Source organism: Hemitrygon akajei, chromosome 21 (assembly GCF_048418815.1).
Source record: "Hemitrygon akajei chromosome 21, sHemAka1.3, whole genome shotgun sequence".
In the NCBI taxonomy this organism is placed as follows: domain Eukaryota; kingdom Metazoa; phylum Chordata; class Chondrichthyes; order Myliobatiformes; family Dasyatidae; genus Hemitrygon; species Hemitrygon akajei.
In genome coordinates, this window is record NC_133144.1 from 69177034 (window position 1) to 69194949 (window position 17916).

The 17916-nt window shown below is 45.2% G+C and overlaps 1 protein-coding gene across 3 annotated transcripts in view; it reads left to right on the top strand.

Moving 5' to 3' along the window:
* The first annotated feature begins 10631 nt into the window (after positions 1 to 10631).
* Positions 10632 to 17916, top strand: part of LOC140714418 (zinc metalloproteinase-disintegrin-like lachestatin-2) — a 56662-nt gene continuing 49377 nt past the window's right edge. For all 3 annotated transcript variants that reach the window (XM_073025700.1, XM_073025702.1, XM_073025701.1), the window contains exons 1-3: positions 10632 to 10777; positions 11180 to 11289; positions 14607 to 14683. In XM_073025700.1, the coding sequence (XP_072881801.1) occupies positions 10726 to 10777; positions 11180 to 11289; positions 14607 to 14683 (239 nt within the window). In that variant the 5' untranslated portion in view covers positions 10632 to 10725. The remainder of the gene's footprint in view (positions 10778 to 11179; positions 11290 to 14606; positions 14684 to 17916) is intronic.

The window sequence follows — 17916 nt, forward strand, 5'->3', positions numbered from 1 at the left end:
CCAATGCTAAAGCAATTCTGTAGGACACTTCTGTCATCACCAAACTTTCACAACTTCTTTTAAAAAATATATTTTGTCTTCTTTTGATTTCTTCCTTTTTCTTAATCACATATTCTTTCCATAACTCAGACCCAAGCACTAGCTTCAGTTTTCCTTCTATTTCAGTCTGATGTTGTGTTTTATAGTGTCTATTAAGATCATTATGTGAGAAAGTGTTTTCACAAACAATGCACAATGGTTTTCCTGACGGACCTGCTATAAATAAGAACTCATTTTCCCCACTGTTCATTGAATTCATGCTTACTATCACTTTCTGCTTTTCTTTTGCTCATTTCCTTTTGCACTGTGATGGATAACTAAATGTAAAAACAAGGCTTAATTTTTGAAAAAGTACAAAACTGCAAATGTTCACAAAGAACGAACAAAGCACAACTCCATAGCGTACGAGTGTCAATTGTAAACTGACTGGCAAAAACCTGCGACGCACCGCTGGTGTGGACGCCTGGCACCTCGGGATCAAACAAGTATCAAACGTGTATTGAACAGTTATGGAACGACTGCAGAACAAAAGTCCTTCTTTCCTAGTTTGACTCATTGAACATTTTTTTAAAAATGAAAACAGATTAATGTGAAAGAAGATAACATTTGCCAAAAGATGTGCACGAAATAATAAAATTGCTAAAAATACTTGCTAAGTTTTAGATTTATTCTCAGTAAACCCACTTCTAGCTCTAAGCTGCTTGAATTCCTGTTATAGATTTTTTTTCTACAAATTGGTTTTTGGTTAATACTTTTTGCACGAGTAGGCTTACTTTTTTATTATTATCACTGGGGTGCAATGCGCCACTTCTAATCATCCCATGCGCCACAGGTTGGCCATCCCTGGTATAGTGTCACTGGGGCTTTATACATGATGAGATCAGGTGGAGGCAGGAGTTCAGTGTCTCATGGCCTGGGGGTAGAAGCTATTTCCCATCCTAACAGTTCTTGCCCTAATGCTACCGTACCACCAGTCTAATCTCGGGGGGGGGGGGGGGGGGCGGTCAAACAGATTGTTGGATGGATGGGGAGGGGGAGGAATCACTGACAATGCCAAGGGCCCTGCAGTCCTCAAAACCCTGGGATTAAGGTTACTCAACATTTGATTTTAATGGGGGATAGGAATATGAAAGTTTTGCAGGGTATGGAGGGTGATTGGGAGTATTGGGGGAGAGGGGAGGATAGCTGGATTGCTCTAAATGTGGAATCTTCCTGCCCGGTAACTATTGCTATTCTGTGATTTCATTCTCTGTTGCTTCAGGACGCCAGTAGCCAGTTCCAGGTAGTTTACCAAGTTATTTGAGGCCACGGTCATGGAACATCTTAACAAGATCCTAGATCAGGGGTTTACAACCATTTTAATGTCATGGTCCCTACCAGTAACGGAGGGTCCGTGGATCCCAGGTTGAGTAAGACATCTTTACTCCTGTAATCATAAAAGAGTACAGCATATGAAGAGGTCTTTGTCCCATCATGTTTGTGTCAACCATACCAATATCCGTCCTTTCCTGGTACAAGACTAACATTTGCCTTGCTGATTGCCCACTGTTCTGAACATTGGTTTTCAGTTACTTGTGACATTAAACATTAAACAATCTTTCACCCACTTGTCCAGCATCTGTATAAAGCTGCCCCTCCTGCTCTCCCCACTTCTTCTACAACCTACAATATGGCATGAGTTAGGAGTCATTCAGGAAGTCAGGAGGCATGGGACCCAGGGAAACTTGGCTGTGTTGATTCAGAATTTGCTTGCCACAGTAGGCAAAGGGTGGTAGTAGATGGAAAGTATTCTGCCTTGAGGTTGGTGACCAGTGATGTTCCATAGGATCTGTTTTGGGACCACTGCTCTTTGTGATTTTTATAAATGACTTGGACGAGGAAGTGGAAGGGTGTGTTAGTAAGTTTGTTGATGACACAAAGGTTGGTGGAGTTGGGGATAGTGTGAAAGGTTGCTGTAGATTACTGCAAGAAATTGACGAGATGCAGAGCTGGGCTGAGAAGTGGCAAATAGAGTTCAAACAGGAGAAGTGTGAAGTGACTCACTTTGGAAGGTCATACTTGAAGGCAGAATGCACAAGATAGAGTGAATAGCCAGAGGTGTTTTTCCCAGGGCAGAAATGACTAATACAGGATGGCATAACTTTAAGGTATTTGGAGGAAAGTACAGGTTGGGATGTCAGAGGTAAGTTTTTACACAGAAAGTGCTGGGTGCATGGAACACCCTGCCAGGGATGGTGCTAGAAGTAGAGACATTAGGGACATTTAAGGGACTTTTAGATGGGCACATGGATGATAGAAAAATGGAGGGTTATGCAGGAGAGAAGGGTTAGATTGATAGTGGAGCAGGTTAAGGGTCAGCACAAAACTCTGGGCAGAAGGGTGTGTACAGAGCTGTACTGTTCAATGTTCTGTCTTCGCAACACCAAAAACCATCTCTGTGTTAGTCCTAAAACCAGCCCCTAACACAGGAACCCTCTTCTGAAGCACAATTACAAAAGAATATTCCCTTCAGCTTCTAACAATCCACATCAAGGAGTTGGAGCTGCAACTGGATGAAGTCCAGATCATTCAGGAGCCTGAAAGGGTAACAGATAGGACATATAGAGAGGTAGTTACACCCGAGGTGCAGGACACAGGAAACTGGGTGACAGTCAGGAAGGGGAAAGGGGTGAAGTAGCCAGTGCAGAGTTCCCCTGTGGCCAACCCCCTCAACAACAGGTATACCATGTTGAATACTTGGGGGGGGGTGGTGGTAGGTGAAGACCCAACAGAGGAAAGTCACAGTGGTCAGGCCTCTGGAACTGAGTCTGCCTCTGTGACTCAGAAGGGAAGGGGTGAGATGAGGTGAGCCGTGCTAATAGGGAAATTTATTAGTTAGGGGAACAGAAAGGAGGTTCTGTGAATGAGAATGAGATTCCTGGATGATATGTTACATCACAAGTTCCAGGGTCCAGGACTCCTTGGATTGAGAACTCAACATTCTTAAGTGGAAGGGTGAGCAGCAGAGGTTGTGGTCCATGTAGGTACCAATGATATGTGTAGGAAGAGTGGCGAGGTTCTGCAAAGGGAGCTCAGAGAGTTACTGTTGGTGCTAAGTTGAAGGACAGGTCCTGCAGGATTGTGATCTCTCTACAAATTTGATCCACTAAATCCCTCGAACTGTTGGGTGGTCTGTTGCAAGAAACCAAAGGGTGTTATAGTAGTTGATTTTAACTTTCCACATATTGGCTAGGACTCCAAAACTGTAAGAGGACTAGATGGGATAGAGTTTGTCAGATGTGTTCAGGAATGTTTTCTTTATCAGTAAATAGAAGTCCCAATGAGAGAGCATGCAATACTGATTCTGCTATTAGAGATTGAGACAGGGCAGGTGACAGAAGTTTGTGCAGGGGAACACATTGCATCCAATGGTATTAGTTTCAAAGTCATTATGCAAAGAGATAGGTCTGGTCTGTGGGTTAAGATTCTAAATTGGAGAAAGGCCAATTTTGATGGTATCAGAAATGATCTGGTGAGTGTGGATTGGGACAGGCTGTTTTCTGACAAAGGTGTACTTGGTAAGTGGGAAACCTTCAAAAGTGTGATTTTGAAAGTACAAATCCTGTATGTGCCTGTCAGAATAAAAGGTAAAAATAACAAGTGTAGGGAATCTTGGTTTTCAAGAGATATTGAGACCCTGGTTAAGAGAATAAAGGAGAGCATAGCAGGTATAGACAGGTGGGAAGAAAAGAGGTGCTTATGGAGTATGAGCAAGAGAGAAATCAGGAAGGCTAAAAGAAGGCATGAAGCTGCTCAGGCAGACATGGTGAAGGAGAATCCTCATACATTCTACGGATATGTTAAGTGCAAAAGGATTGTAAGGGACAAAATTGATCCTCTAGATTAGAAGATCAGAATGGTAATCCGTGTGTGAAGCCAGAAGAGATGGGGAGATTTTAAAGAATCTTTTTGCATCTGCATTTACTCAGGAGGACACAGAGTCTAGAGAAGTGAGACAAAGCAGCCACAACATGGACCCTGTACAGATTACAGAGTAGGAGGTTTTTGCTGTCCTGAGGCAAAACAAGTGGATAAATCCCCAGGGCCTGACCAGGTGTTCCCTCAGACCCTACGGAGGCAAGTGCAAAAATTGCCAGGCCCCTAGCAGTGATGTTTAAATCATCCTTAGTGACAGGAGAGGCACCAGAGAATTGGAGGATAACCAACATTGTTCCATTGTTTAAGAAATAAACCAGGAAATTATAGGCTGGTAAGTCTGGCATCAGTTGTGGGAAAGTTATTGGAAGGTATTCTAAGAAGAAGAAGAAGAAGAAGAATAGCCCTTAACTCAGCAGTGGAGTTATTGGGGTACCATCATGATGGTGTTTTCGTGGCAAGCTATTCTTGTTTTTACAAGGCCAAGTTGCTAGCTCGACGCTCAACCGAACTTGGATTCGAACTCGGGAACCTTTGCTCCGGAGTCCGGCGCTGATATTCCTTCATGTCTTCAACCTGAGCCTGAGTCTCCAGAGGGTTCCTGTGCTGTGGAAGATGTCCTGCCTCATCCCTGTGCTGAAGACACCACGCCCCAGTGGCTCCAATGACTACAGACCCGTGGCATTGACCTCCCACATCATGAAGACCCTGGAGAGACTTGTTCTAGAGCAGCTCCGGCCTATGGTTAGGCCACACTTAGACCCCCTCCAGTTCACCTACCAGCCCTGACTAGGAGTTGAGGATGCCATCGTCTACCTGCTGAACCGTGTGTCTATGCCCACCTGGACAAGCTGGCGAGCACTGTGAGGGTCATGTTTTTTGACTTCTCCAGTGCGTTCAACACCATCCACCCTGCTCTGCTAGGTGAGAAACTGACAGTGACGCAGGTGAATGCATCCCTAATGTCATGGATCATTGATTACCTGACTGGCAGACCACAATACGTGCACTTGCAACACTGTGTGTCAGACAGAGTGGTCAGCAACACTGGGGCTCCACAGGGGACTGTCCTGTCTCCCTTTCTCTTCACCATCTACACCTCGGACTTCAACTACTGCACAGAGTCTTGCCATCTTCAGAAGTTTTCTGATGACTCTGCCATAGTTGGATGCATCAGCAAGGGAGATGAGGCGGAGTACAGGGCTACGGTGGGAAACTTTGTCACATGGTGTGAGCAGGATCATCTGCAGCTTAATGTGAAAAAGACTAAGGAGCTGGTGGTGGACCTGAGGAGGGCTAAGGCACCGGTGACCCCTGTTTCCATCCAAGGGGTCAGTGTGGACATGGTGGAGGATTACAAATACCTGGGGATATGAATGGACAATAAACTGGACTGGTCAAAGAACACTGAGGCCGTCTACAAGAAGGGTCAGAGCCGTCTCTACTTCCTGAGGAGACTGAGGTCCTTTAACATCTGCTGGTCGATGCTGAGGATGCTCTACGAGTCTGTGGTGGCCAGTGCTATCATGTTTGCTGTTGTGTGCTGGGGCAGCAGGCTGAGGGTAGCAGACACCAACAGAATCAACAAACTCATTCGTAAGGCCAGTGATGTTGTGGGGGTGGAACTGGACTCTCTGACGGTGGTGTCTGAAAAGCGGATGCTGTCCAAGTTGCATGCCATCTTGGACAATGACTCCTATCCACTCCATAATGTACTGGTTAGGCACAGGAGTACGTTCAGCCAGAGACTCATTCCACCGAGATGCAACACTGAGTGTCATAGGAAGTCATTCCTGCCTGTGGCCACCAAACTTTACAACTCCTCCCTTGGAGTGTCAGACACCCTGAGGCAATAGGCTGGTCCTGGACTTATTTCCACTTGGAATAATTTACCTATTATTATTTAATTATTTATGGTTTTATATTGCTATAATTCACTATTCTTGGCTGGTGCGACTGTACCGAAATCCAATTTCCCTCAGGATCAATAAAGTATGTCTGTCTGTCTGTATTATTGCGCCACCAAGTGGGACAGAAGGTATTCTAAGTGACTGGATATATGAGTATTTGAATAGATGTGGACTGATTAAAGATAGTCAACATTGCTTTGTGCATGGTAGGTCATGTCTCACCAATCTTGCAGAGTATTTTGAGAAAGTTACCGAGAAAGTTGATGAAGGCAAAGCAGTGGATGTTGTCTACATGGACTTTAGGAAGACATTTGACAAGGTCCCATATGGGAGGTTGGTCAAGAAGTTCAATCGTTTGGTATTCAAGATGTGGTAGTAAATTGGATTAGACATCTGCTTTGTGAGAGAAGCTATGGAGTGGTAGTAGAGGGCTGCCTCTCTGACTGGAGGCCTGTGATTAGTAGTGGAGTGCTGCAGGGATTGGTGCTGGCTACATTGTTGTTTGTCATCTATATCAATGATCTGGATGATAATGTGGTTAAATGGATTAGCAAATTTGCAGATGACACCAAGATTTGGGGGTGTAGTGGACAGTGAGGAAGGCTATCTTGGCTTGAGGGGAAATCTGGACCAGCTGGAAAATTGGGCTGAAAATTGGCAGACTGAATTTAATGCAGACCAGTACAAGGTGTTGCACTTCAGGAGGACAAACCAGGTCTTACACAGTGAATGGTAGGGCACTGAGGAGTGTGGTAGAACAAAAAGATTTGATCCATAATTCATTGAAAGTGATGTCACAGGTTGATAGGGACATAAAGATAGGGATGAAGAGATCAATACTCCCCAATGCCATTCGGCTTTACAATTCAACCGCCAGGGGTAAGATATGTTAAAGTGCCGGGGTTAGGACTGAGCTTAAGTTACCATTCAATGTATTTAAGTAAACTATTTAAGAACTTTTAAAAAGCTATTTATTAATGCTTTTTGAGAGGGTGATTTTAGATGCATATCATATTTATACTGAGTTAAGTATTGTATGTAATTTGTTTTGCTACAATAAGTGTATGGGACATTGGAAAAAATGTTGAATTTCCCCACGGGGATGAATAAAGTATCTATCTATCTATCTAAAGAAAGCTTTGGCATATTGGCCCTCATAAATCAATGTATTGAGTACAGGGGATGGGATGTTATATTGACGTTGTATTAGACATTGGTGCGGCCTTAGAGTATTGTGTGCAATTTTGGTCATCTACCTACAGGAAAGATGTAAGTAAACAGTATAGAGAAAATTTACACGAATGTTGCCAGGTCTGGAGGACCTGAATGATAAAGAAAGACTGAATAGGTTAGGACTTTATTCCTTAGAACATAGAAGATTGAGAGGAGATTTGATAGAAATATAGAAAATCATGAGGGGTATAGATAGGGTAAATGCAAACAGGCTTTTTCCATGGAGGGTAAGGTGAGACCACAACCAGAGTCAAGTCAAGTCACTTTTTATTGTCACTTCGAACATAACTGCTGGTACAGCGCACAGTAAAAAAGAGGTAACTTTTTTCAGGACTATGATGCTACATGAAACAGTACAAAAACTACACTGAACTACGTAAAAGCACAGAAAAAAACTACACTAGACTACAGACCGACGCAGGACTGCATAAAGTGTACAAAACAGTGAAGGCATTGCAATAAATAATAAACAAGACAATAGGCACAGTAGAGGGCAGTAAGTTGGTGTCAGTCCAGGCTCTGGGTATTGAGGAGTCTGATAGCTTGGGGGAAGAAATTGTTACATAGTCTCGTTGTGAGAGCCCAAATGCTTCAGTGCCTTTTCCCAGATGGCAGGAGGGAGAAGAGTTTATATGAGGGGTGTGTGGGGTCCTTTATAATATCGTTTGCTTTGCGGATGCAGCGTGAAATGTAAATGTCTGTAATGGCGGGAAGAGAGACCCCAATGATCTTCTCAGCTGACCTCACTATCCGCTGCAGGGTCTTGCGATCCGAGATGGTGCAATTTCCGAACCAGGCAGTGATGCAGCTGCTCAGGATGCTCTCAATACAACCCCTGTAGAATGTGATGAGGATTGGGGGGGGTGGGAGATGGACTTTCCTCAGCCTTTGCAGGAAGTAGAGATGCTGCTGGGCTTTCTTTGCTATGGAGCTGGTGTTGAGGGACTAGGTGAGGTTCTCTGCCAGGTGAACACCAAGAAATTTGGTGCCCTTAACGATCTCTACCGAGGAGCTGTCGACGTTCAGCGGGGAGTGGTCGCTCTGTACCCTCCCAAAGTCAACAACCATCTCTTTTGTTTTGTTCACATTAAGAGACAGGTTGTTGGCTCTGCACCAGTCCGTTAGCTGCTGCACCTCCTCTCTGTAAGCTGACTCGTCATTCTTGCTGATGAGACCCACCATGGTCGTGTCGTCAGTGAACTTGATGATATGGTTCGATCTGTGTGTTGCAGCACAGTCGTGGGTCAGCAGAGTGAACAGCAGTGGACTGAGCACACAGCCCTGGGGGGCCCCCGTGCTCAGTGTGATGGTGTTGGAGATGCTGCTCCCAATCCGGACTGACTGAGGTCTCCCAGTCAGGAAGTCTAGGATCCAGTTGCAGAGGGAGGTGTTCAGGCCCAGTAGGCTCAGCTTTCCAATCAGTTTCTGAGGGATGATTGTGTTGAATGCTGAACTGAAGTCCGCAAACAGCATTTGAACATACGTGTCTTTTTTGTCCAGGTGGGTTAGGGCCAGGTGGAGGGTGGTGGCAATGGCGTCGTCTGTTGAGTGGTTGGGACGGTACGCAAACTGCAGGGGGTCCAGTGAGGGGGGCAGCAGGGTCTTGATATGCCGCATGATGAGCCTCTCGAAACACTTCATGATGATGGATGTAAGTGCAACGGGACGGTAGTCATTGGGGCAGGACACTGAAGACTTCTTCAGCACAGGGACGATGGTGGCGGCCTTGAAGCACGTTGGAATGGTGGCGCTGCTCAGGGAGATGTTGAAGATGTCAGTGAGAATATCTGCTAGCTGGTCTGCGCATCCTCTGAGCACTCTACCAGGAATATTGTCTCGTCCAGCAGCCTTCCGTGAGTTGACCCTGCACAGGGTTCTTCTCACATCGGCCACGGTGAGACACAGCATCTGGTCATTTGGAGGAGGGGTGGACTTCCTCGTCGACACATCATTTTCCGCCTCAAAACGAGCATAGAAGTTATTCAACACATCTGGGAGGGAGGCATCACCCATACAGTCAGGTGATGTTGTCCTGTAATTGGTGATGTCCTGAATGCCAGGGAGAAAGGTGAAAAGTTTAAGGAAAACATGAGGGGAACCTTCTTCACTCTGAGGGTTGTGAGGGTGTGGAATGAGCTGCCAGCACAAGTGGTACACACAATCTTGATTCCAATGTTTAAGCGAAGTTTGGACAGGTACGTGCATGGGAGGGGTATGAGGGCTATGGACCAGTGCAAGTCAATGAGAGTTGGCAGTTAAATTGTTTGGCACTGGTTAGATGGGCCAAATGGCCTGTTTCTGTGCCGTTATTTTCTATAACTGTTGTGCAGAGTATCCCCTGTTCGGACGGTGGTGACGGGCTTGGACAAAGTGACCATGGTTTAGGCTGCATCTCCTTTGGGCAAGTCTCAAATGTCAATGTTGGATAAGGTTTCATTGTCAAAGTGCTGGGTGTTCATTGTTAATGGTCCCCAAATGTTTTGGCTTGGAGGGAAGAATACACCCTATTTACAATTATTTTACTCTCTCTAGGGGGTGAATGTAAGTTTAACAGACAACAATAAACAAAAGTGATGCTGGAAATCCAGAGCAAAACATGCAAAATGGACAGAAGACTGTTGAGGTAAAGAGTGTGAATGAAGGGAGCCTTTTCTGTCTGGCTGCTGGTGACTAGTGGTGTTCCTCAGGGGTCTGTGATGGGACCACTTCTTTTAATGTTATATGTCAATGACTTGGATATGAAGATAGACGGAGGGGCAGGTAGTTTTGAGGAAGTAAAGAGGCTAAAGATTAACTTAAAAGAATTAGGAGAATGGGCAAAGAAGTGGCAGATGGAATACAGTGCTGGTAAGAATATGGACACACACTTTCATAGAAGTGGTGAAAGGAATGATTATTTTCTAAATGGAGAGAAAATACAAAAATTTGAGGTGCAAAGCGACTTGTGAATCCTCATACAGGATTTACCAAAGATTAACTTGCAGCCTGAGTCAGTGGTGAGGAAGGCAAATGCAATGTTAGCGGTCATTTCAAGAGGACTAGAATATAAAAGCAAGGATGTAATGCTGAGTCCTTATAAGGCACTGGTGAGGCCTCTTTTGGAGTTTTGTGAGCAATTGTGCACACTTCTCCTCCCTTCCCCCAACCCCTCATCTCCTTTCCCTCCTTCTACCCCTTCCCCTCTTCCCTCCTTTTCTTCCCCCACTCCTCCCAATCCCCTACCCCACCTCACTACTCCCTCCCATCTCCCCTCCCTACCCACTCCCTTTGCTGCCCTCCTCTCCTCCCCCTCCTTCCCTTGCTCCCTCTCCCCTTCCTCCCTCATCCTTCTCTCCTCCCCCTCACCTCCACTACTCACTCAGCCCCCCTTCTCTTCCCCTCCCTCTTCCTCCCTATCTCTGCTCCTCTCCCTCCCTCTCTCTAATGAAGATCCTTCGACCTGCCCCGTTGAAGACTCACTGTGCGAGAGAGGGAGGGACGGTGCCTCCAGGGCTCTCGGCCGCTGATTGGAGCCGCTTCTCCAATGGACTGAGCATCGAGGCGGGGTTCCTCACCGACGGGCTCCATTCAGCCGGCTGGTGTCCACTCGGTCTTCACCCACCCGGGAGAGACGCCGCTCTCGGCCAGAATGCACTGGGTTTCTGTTAGATTGAGTTTGTTAGTTGTATCGATAACCTTTGGTGAGTATGCTTCTTTACTAACGGTTGGTATTTCATTAAGAAACTCTCATTGTTACCCCGCATTGTATTTAATTTATTTCTCACGCTGAATCTGATTAGTTATATTTTAAACAATGATCAGCTTTTTGGAAAGGTTAAATTCCGAAGTATATTTGCAGTTTGTTGAAACCGCGGACTGCCTGTACATCCGCCGACTCATCAGACAACTATGTCTAACTTACTGGCAACTCTCGGCAAACAGTCATTGATGGGACCGAACAGTTGGTAAAACTTCCAGGCTCTCTCGCTGGTTTAAAACGTGCCGGTTATTGTCACAACGGCACACACGGAGAGGTACCAGAGTCTCGGTGGTGACCGGTAAATGCTTGAAACACGAGTTTATACTGTCGCTTCTCCCCGCAGCCGCCTGCTCGCCCTGGTCCGGTCCACTTTCTGAAGTAGAGCACCATGAAATTGTAAGACCCCGTCTCGTGGACTTCACACCGTCTGGGAAGGATCTGCCCCATTCCAAGGTGGGACCGCGACACATCTCTCGTGCTGTTGGTGGGGCTTTTATCAGGGTTAGACAGAAGTGATGGACCGCTGATGTACATAAACGCCAGACCAACTGTTGATTTACTGAGCCGGTTGAGACTATAGGTGTCTCTGCTGGGCAGTAGAGTCAGATAGGAGTCTGGGAGAAGCCGAGGGTTAGTTTTCACCCCGTTCTGTTAAGTCGCCTCGTTAAGGATCAGATTACCACTAAAAGGGTATATTTAAAGTGGAGGTTGGTAGGTACTTGATAGGGCAACAAAGGTTACTGGAAGAAGATAGGAGATTGCGGTTAAAAGGGATAATAAATCAGCCATGATAGAACGGCAAAGCAGACTCGATGGGCTGAATGGCCTTATTCTGCTCCTATATCTTATTGTCTCATGGTCTAGTAGCTGCCTGCTTTTGCCTGTGAAGGAATGCAAAGTCTATCTCCTACCAGCCCAATTCAGACAGGAGAGCCAACCCCTTCTGTTCTTTATCCTGAATTGGAATGTTTCCCACTTTCCTTTGCCTCAATACCACAGGGTTAGGTTTAGACTGTGGAGAAGCTGGGCTCAGCCCGAGCTGAGGTTCTTACCATAGTCTGTCAAACAGTTTGGGTACCAGGCTTTATAATGCATTGGTCAGACCACATTTGGAATATTGTGAGCAGTTTTGTGCCTCTTATCTAAGAAGGGATAGGCTAGCATTGGAGAGGTTCATGAGAATGATCCCAGGAATGAAAGGGTTAATGTACCAGGAGCATTTTATGGCTCTGGGCCTGTACTCACTGGAGTTGAAAAGAATGAGTGGGGATCTCATTGAAACCTGTTGAATATTGAAAGCATAGACAGAGTGGATGTGGAGAGGATGTTTCCTATAGTAAGAGAGTCTAGGTTCAGAGGGCACAGACTCAGACTAGAGGAATGTCCCTTTAGAACGGAGATGAGGAGGAATTTCTTTAGCCAGAGGCTGGTGAATCTGTGGAATTTATTGCCACAGACGGCTGTGGAGACCAAATCATTGTATATATCTAAAGCGGAGATTGATAGGTTCTTGATTAGTCAGGATGTCAAAGGTTACAGGGAAAAGGCAAGAGAATGGGGCGGAGAGGGAAAATAAATTGGCCATGATCAGAGCAGACGTTGGGCCGAATGACCTAATTCTGCACCTATGCCTGTAAAGGTTTAAGCCTGGGCTTTGGTTACCGGTGTAATGGGCCCTTTTAAAACAGTCAGACTGATCATCATTAATGAACTAGACTGTTTAAGAGTTTCTGGAGCCTCCAGGAAAGGAAAGAAGACTTTTTGCCCACATTAGATGGGGCCAATGACTCTGTAATGATGGGCTCCAGGAGTGAGGGAATGGCACGTTGAATGTAGTCACAAGATGAGTGAGCTGAACAGGATGCTGAACCGAGGCAGCAGAGAACACAACTAATAAATGATACCTTACACATCTCCTCTCATCTTTAACCTTTGCACATTAAATGGTTATATTTATGAGAGAGAGAGATGCGCACAAACACACACAGAGCGAGAGAGAAAAGCGCGCACACAAAGAAGGAGAGACAGGGATGAGTGAGAGAGAGTCAACGAGGGAGGGAGAGACAAGGAGGGAGGTAGAGAGAGACGGGTGGTGGGTGGGAGGGAGAGAGACAGCAATGAAGGAGGGAGCAAGGGATGGAGAGACAGAGAAGGAGGGAGAGATGAGGACAGGAGGAGAGAGAGTGAGGGAGGGAAAGAACATAGAACATAGTGTATTACAGGCCCTTCAGCCCACAATGTTATGCTGACCATGTAACCTACTCTAGAAACTGCCTATAATTTCCTAATTACTTAGTGGGAGAGAGGGGGGGAGGGAGGGAGGGAAGGAAGGAGAGAGGCAGGAAGGGAAGGAAGCAGGGGGAGAGGCAGAGAGACAGGGAAGGAGAGAGATGGAGAGGAGGAGAGAGCGAGAACACTACAGGTAGGGAGGAAGGTAGAGAGAGCCAGGAAGGGAGGGAGAGAGGGGGAAAGGAGGGAGTAAGACAGAGAAACTGGGGGACAGACAAACAGACGGAGGGACAGAGAGATGGAGGGAGATAGAAATGGAGAGAGAGAGAGGGAGAGACAGACATTGAGAGAGACGAATAGAGAGATAGAGTGAGACACTCAGTGAGAGTGTGGTACAGACAGACGGATGGAGAGGGATAGGCAAGTGGAGAGAGAGACAGACAGTCTGACAGATTGAGAGAGCTAAGGATTCTGTTTAACTGAGAATGCAGAGAGGTCTAAATCTGGATCAGTAACAAGAAGATCTGATTTTTGGTTTGAAAAGGGAATTTAATTTAAATATCCAAAAAGAATGAGTAAAGTACTGAGACAGCTGTAGGAATGTTTTACTCAAGAGTCCTGCACTCCCAGAGCAGGCAGATGTGTATCCTTTATCCTCTCTTCCTGGTGAAGTTACTTTCTGAGAATTAGGAGTGTGTAGCTTTGCACTGTAATAAATGTAGCCTCACCTCATTACTGAGCAGAACATCTAATGAGAGACTTAAAACACATGAACTTCAGATTCCAGGATAAGAAAGGCACAATTGAGCAAGCAAGAAAGGGTTAACCGTTTAGAACTTTAATTAATTTCCACATCTCAGTGTTTGGGCTCTTTAAAACAAAATGTTCAAACCTGAAACTAATTACGACACACCAGAGGAGTTCTGGGAAAGATCTGGACATTTGGCACTGTTCTGTGCTTTCAGTGTACAATGTTCAGGACCAAGTTTTCAGAGTCAGAAAAGGGGCAGATTGTCAAGAGCCAAATAAAACCAAACTATCAGCAAGTCGGGCAGTGTCTGAAGAGGGAGAAACATTTCAGATCAATCACCATTAGACTTGAGGATTGTTCAAACACAAAGCCCACAACCTAAAACATTGACTCTGTTTCTCAGCTACTGACTGACTTGCTGTTGCCATCAGGGTATTGTTTTATTTCAGATTTCCCACACCGGCATCAGCCTCTGGTTTTATTTCAGACTTTCCACATCTGTATTTAAATCTGTATTGCTTTATTTCAGATTTCCTGCATCTGCAGTTATTTTCTATTTCCAGTTGTGAGATGAGCGCTGGTTTGAGGCTCCCCATCAATTGAGGTTAAATCTGTCCATTTACCCTTTTTGGTTATTTTTTGGGATGTGCTGGGACGGGTGCGGTTGAGCTAGTAAAGGCATTTGACACAGTGATCCTCAGCTAACCCTGTGATATCATTGCCCTATTGTGAAATAAAATTGCACAACAATTGTCATGTTTTTAAGAAAAAAATCTTCTGATTTCCCCAGGTTGTCTATCCAGAAAGAGTCAGTTATTCTGTACATCTGCAAGGGGAAGAGTTGATTCTTCGGTTGGAAAAGAATGGGTAAGATGGTGACTTCCCCTTCTAGCAGTATGCCCACTGCCAGTTTGAACCCAAAGATCAAACTTGTTTTCTTGAAAGATTGATTAAAGATTAGCTTTATTTGTCGCATGTACATCAAAACATGAAAACATACAGTGAAATGCGTCATTTGCGTCAACAATCAACAGACTGCAAGGATGTGCTGAGAGCAGCTCGCAAGGGTCACCATGCACCCAGTACCAACATGCCCACAACTCACTAACCCTAGCCCTCGAGGAAATCAGAAGAGACTCACACGGTCACAGTGGCGGCAATTGAACCTGGGTTGCTTGCACCGTAAAGCGTTAAGTCAGCTGCTTTGCTACTGTGCCGTCCCTAGATATAAATACGCTCTTGTTTGCTGTTGCTCTCTGTAATGATCAATCGGTTGTCTGAGACAATAATTTATAGATTATGCAGAGATGTGTCACAAGTCTGTTCTAATAGAAAATGAGGAAGAGTTTGCAGCCTGTGTTCTGGCTTGCCTTTCTTGTCTGTGTTGGATCGGATGCAGCCAATACTCGGTGTGGTAGCATGCTCTGGTTGGTTTATATTGTCACAGTGAGAAGCTTCCCTTTCATACCGAACACTTCATTATAACACTGCATTGAGGCATATGAGGAAAAATAATAACAGAATGCAGAATAAAGTGTTACACTTACAGAGAAAGTGTAGTGCAGGCAGACAATGAGGAGCAAGGTCACAAGGTAGATTGTGAGATCGAGACTCCATCTTATTCGAAGGGACCATTCAATAGTCTTACAACCCCTGTCCTTAAACTGGTGCGAGCTTTCAGCATCTTCTGCCTGATGGGAGAGGGCAGAAGAGAGAATGTCTGGGGTGGCTGGGATGTTTGATTATGCTGGCTGCTTTACTGAGGCAGTGAGAATTGTTCAGAGTCCATGGAGGGGAGGCTGGTTTCTGTGATGTGCTGACATGTGTCCACAACTCCCAGTTTCATGTGGTCACAGGCAGAACAGTTGTTGTACCAAACCATGATGCATCTGGGGAGGGTGCATTCTGTGTTGTAAAAATTAGTAATGGTCAAAGGTCCACAATGCAGGAAGCCTCTGCATTGACTTTCAATCGGCTTGTTCTGGTCGACCTGCGTGAATGACCGAGCAATGATTGAACTATAAGTGTGATGTGCAAGGTTAAAATTTAAGTAATTTTAACATCATTGTGCAGTGTTGCCAGTTCAGATTCAGTGGTTCTGTTGGCAGAGAATTCAGCTACAAGCCCTGGGCTAACCCATAGATAGATAGATAGATAGATACTTTATTCATCCCCATGGGGAAATTCAACATTTTTTCCCAATGTCCCATACACTTATTGTAGCAAAACTAATTACATATAATACTTAACTCAGTAAAAATATGATATGCATCTAAAATCACCCTCTCAAAAAGCATTAATAATAGCTTTTAAAAAGTTCTTAAGTAATTTACTTAAATACATTGAGTCCTAACCCCGGCACTTTAACATATCTTACTCCTGGCGGTTGAATTGTAAAGCCGAATGGCATTGGGGAGTATTGATCTCTTCATCCTGTCTGAGGAGCATTGCATCGATAGCAACCTGTCGCTGAAACTGCTTCTCTTTCTCTGGATGGTGCTATGTAGAGGATGTTCAGGGTTTTCCATAATAGACCGTAGCCTACTCAATGCCCTTCGCTCTGCAACCGATGTTATACTCTCCAGTATAGCTGTATGAGGAACCTGTGCATTTATTAGAGTCTGGGCCGCTTGCTGTACCCCAGGGGAATCGGTGTCTTGTGGAGAGAGTGTTTGAAAGGAAAGCATAAGTGTTCTGGCCATTTTATAGAAGGATTTTTCTGTTGCATTTTCACTTTGTCTATATTTTGTGTGTCATCAAAATACACACATTTCAAGTGCAGGGAAGGCGGAATATGGATGTGCGTCTCCGGTTGGGATCAGTGTTTTTCATAGATAACTCGACAAAAGAGGAAAGCAGTTAGAAAAACAGGAAACATGCGAGGCAAGCTGATTGAAGATACTTTATTTGTCACATCCACCTTCACAGGAGCATGAAACAGGTTAACTTCACTTTTAGGTGAGACATGCAGGATACTGAGTGATCAGAAGAAATGGTGGCTTTCAAAACCCAAACACAAATCCCTCCCACCTACACACCTATCCAAATGTCTCTTAAAAGCCTCTAATGTATTTGCCTCTACCACCATACCAGGCAGTGCATTCCAGGCATCCACAACTCTCTGCGTTATAAACCTACTCTCACATCCTCCTTGGATGTATCCACTCTCACCTTAAATGCATGTTCTCTGATATTAGACATTTCAGCCCCAGGAAACAGATACTCTCTGTCCACTCTATCTATGCATCTCATAATCTTGTAAACCTCTTTCAGATCTCCTCAGTCTTTGCCATTCCAGAGAAACTCTCAGCCGGTCAGGCAGCATCTGTGTTGAGAGAAACAGTTAGTGCTTCATGTCTGTGATCTTTTGTCAGATGAGAGGTCTTAAAGGGGCTTGAAGCGTTGATTTTGGTTCACTTTCCTTCAATGTTGCCTCACCACCGAGGGATTCCTGTGTTATTTTAACTGATATTTTTTACATCCCACGATATAATGTTGGGAAAGTCTGGGCCCTGTAGAGAGTGGGAACTATAAGGAGAGTTCAGTCATAGGGCTGGGAAAATCACACCTCAGCTGAGCAGAGATCCATAGGTCCAAGACTCTGGGCGAGTTTGCAGCTAGCGGGAGGGAAGAGAGTTGGGTTCTGGTAGCGGAGAGTGAACTGCCAATACTGGGAGAACTCTCCCCTCCTTTCACCCTCACACCATTTCTCTGACACAGCCTCGACTGGCTCCAAGTGGATTGGTAATTTCAGAGCCGATATTTCCCCCTGCCTGGCCAGAATCTGGGGGCTGGAGGCACACAGTTGTAACACTTACCCAACAGGCTGGTATATGTCTAGGGGAAAAAGAGATCCAGCCACACACCAACCCCACCTCCCGTACACGCAGGTGCTGTGAGAATCGAGTTTATGCCTCGCGCCCCCGCCAGCAGTATCAAACTCACAACAAATACCGTTATGAAATACACTTTAAAGAGTTTACTAAAATTAAAAGAGTATTAGGCAGTACAATATATATATATACAAGAAAAAAAACAAAAGGCACCAACTTATCAAAGTTCAGTCAGTTTAGTGCACATCGGTGGAGCTCATCCAGCGA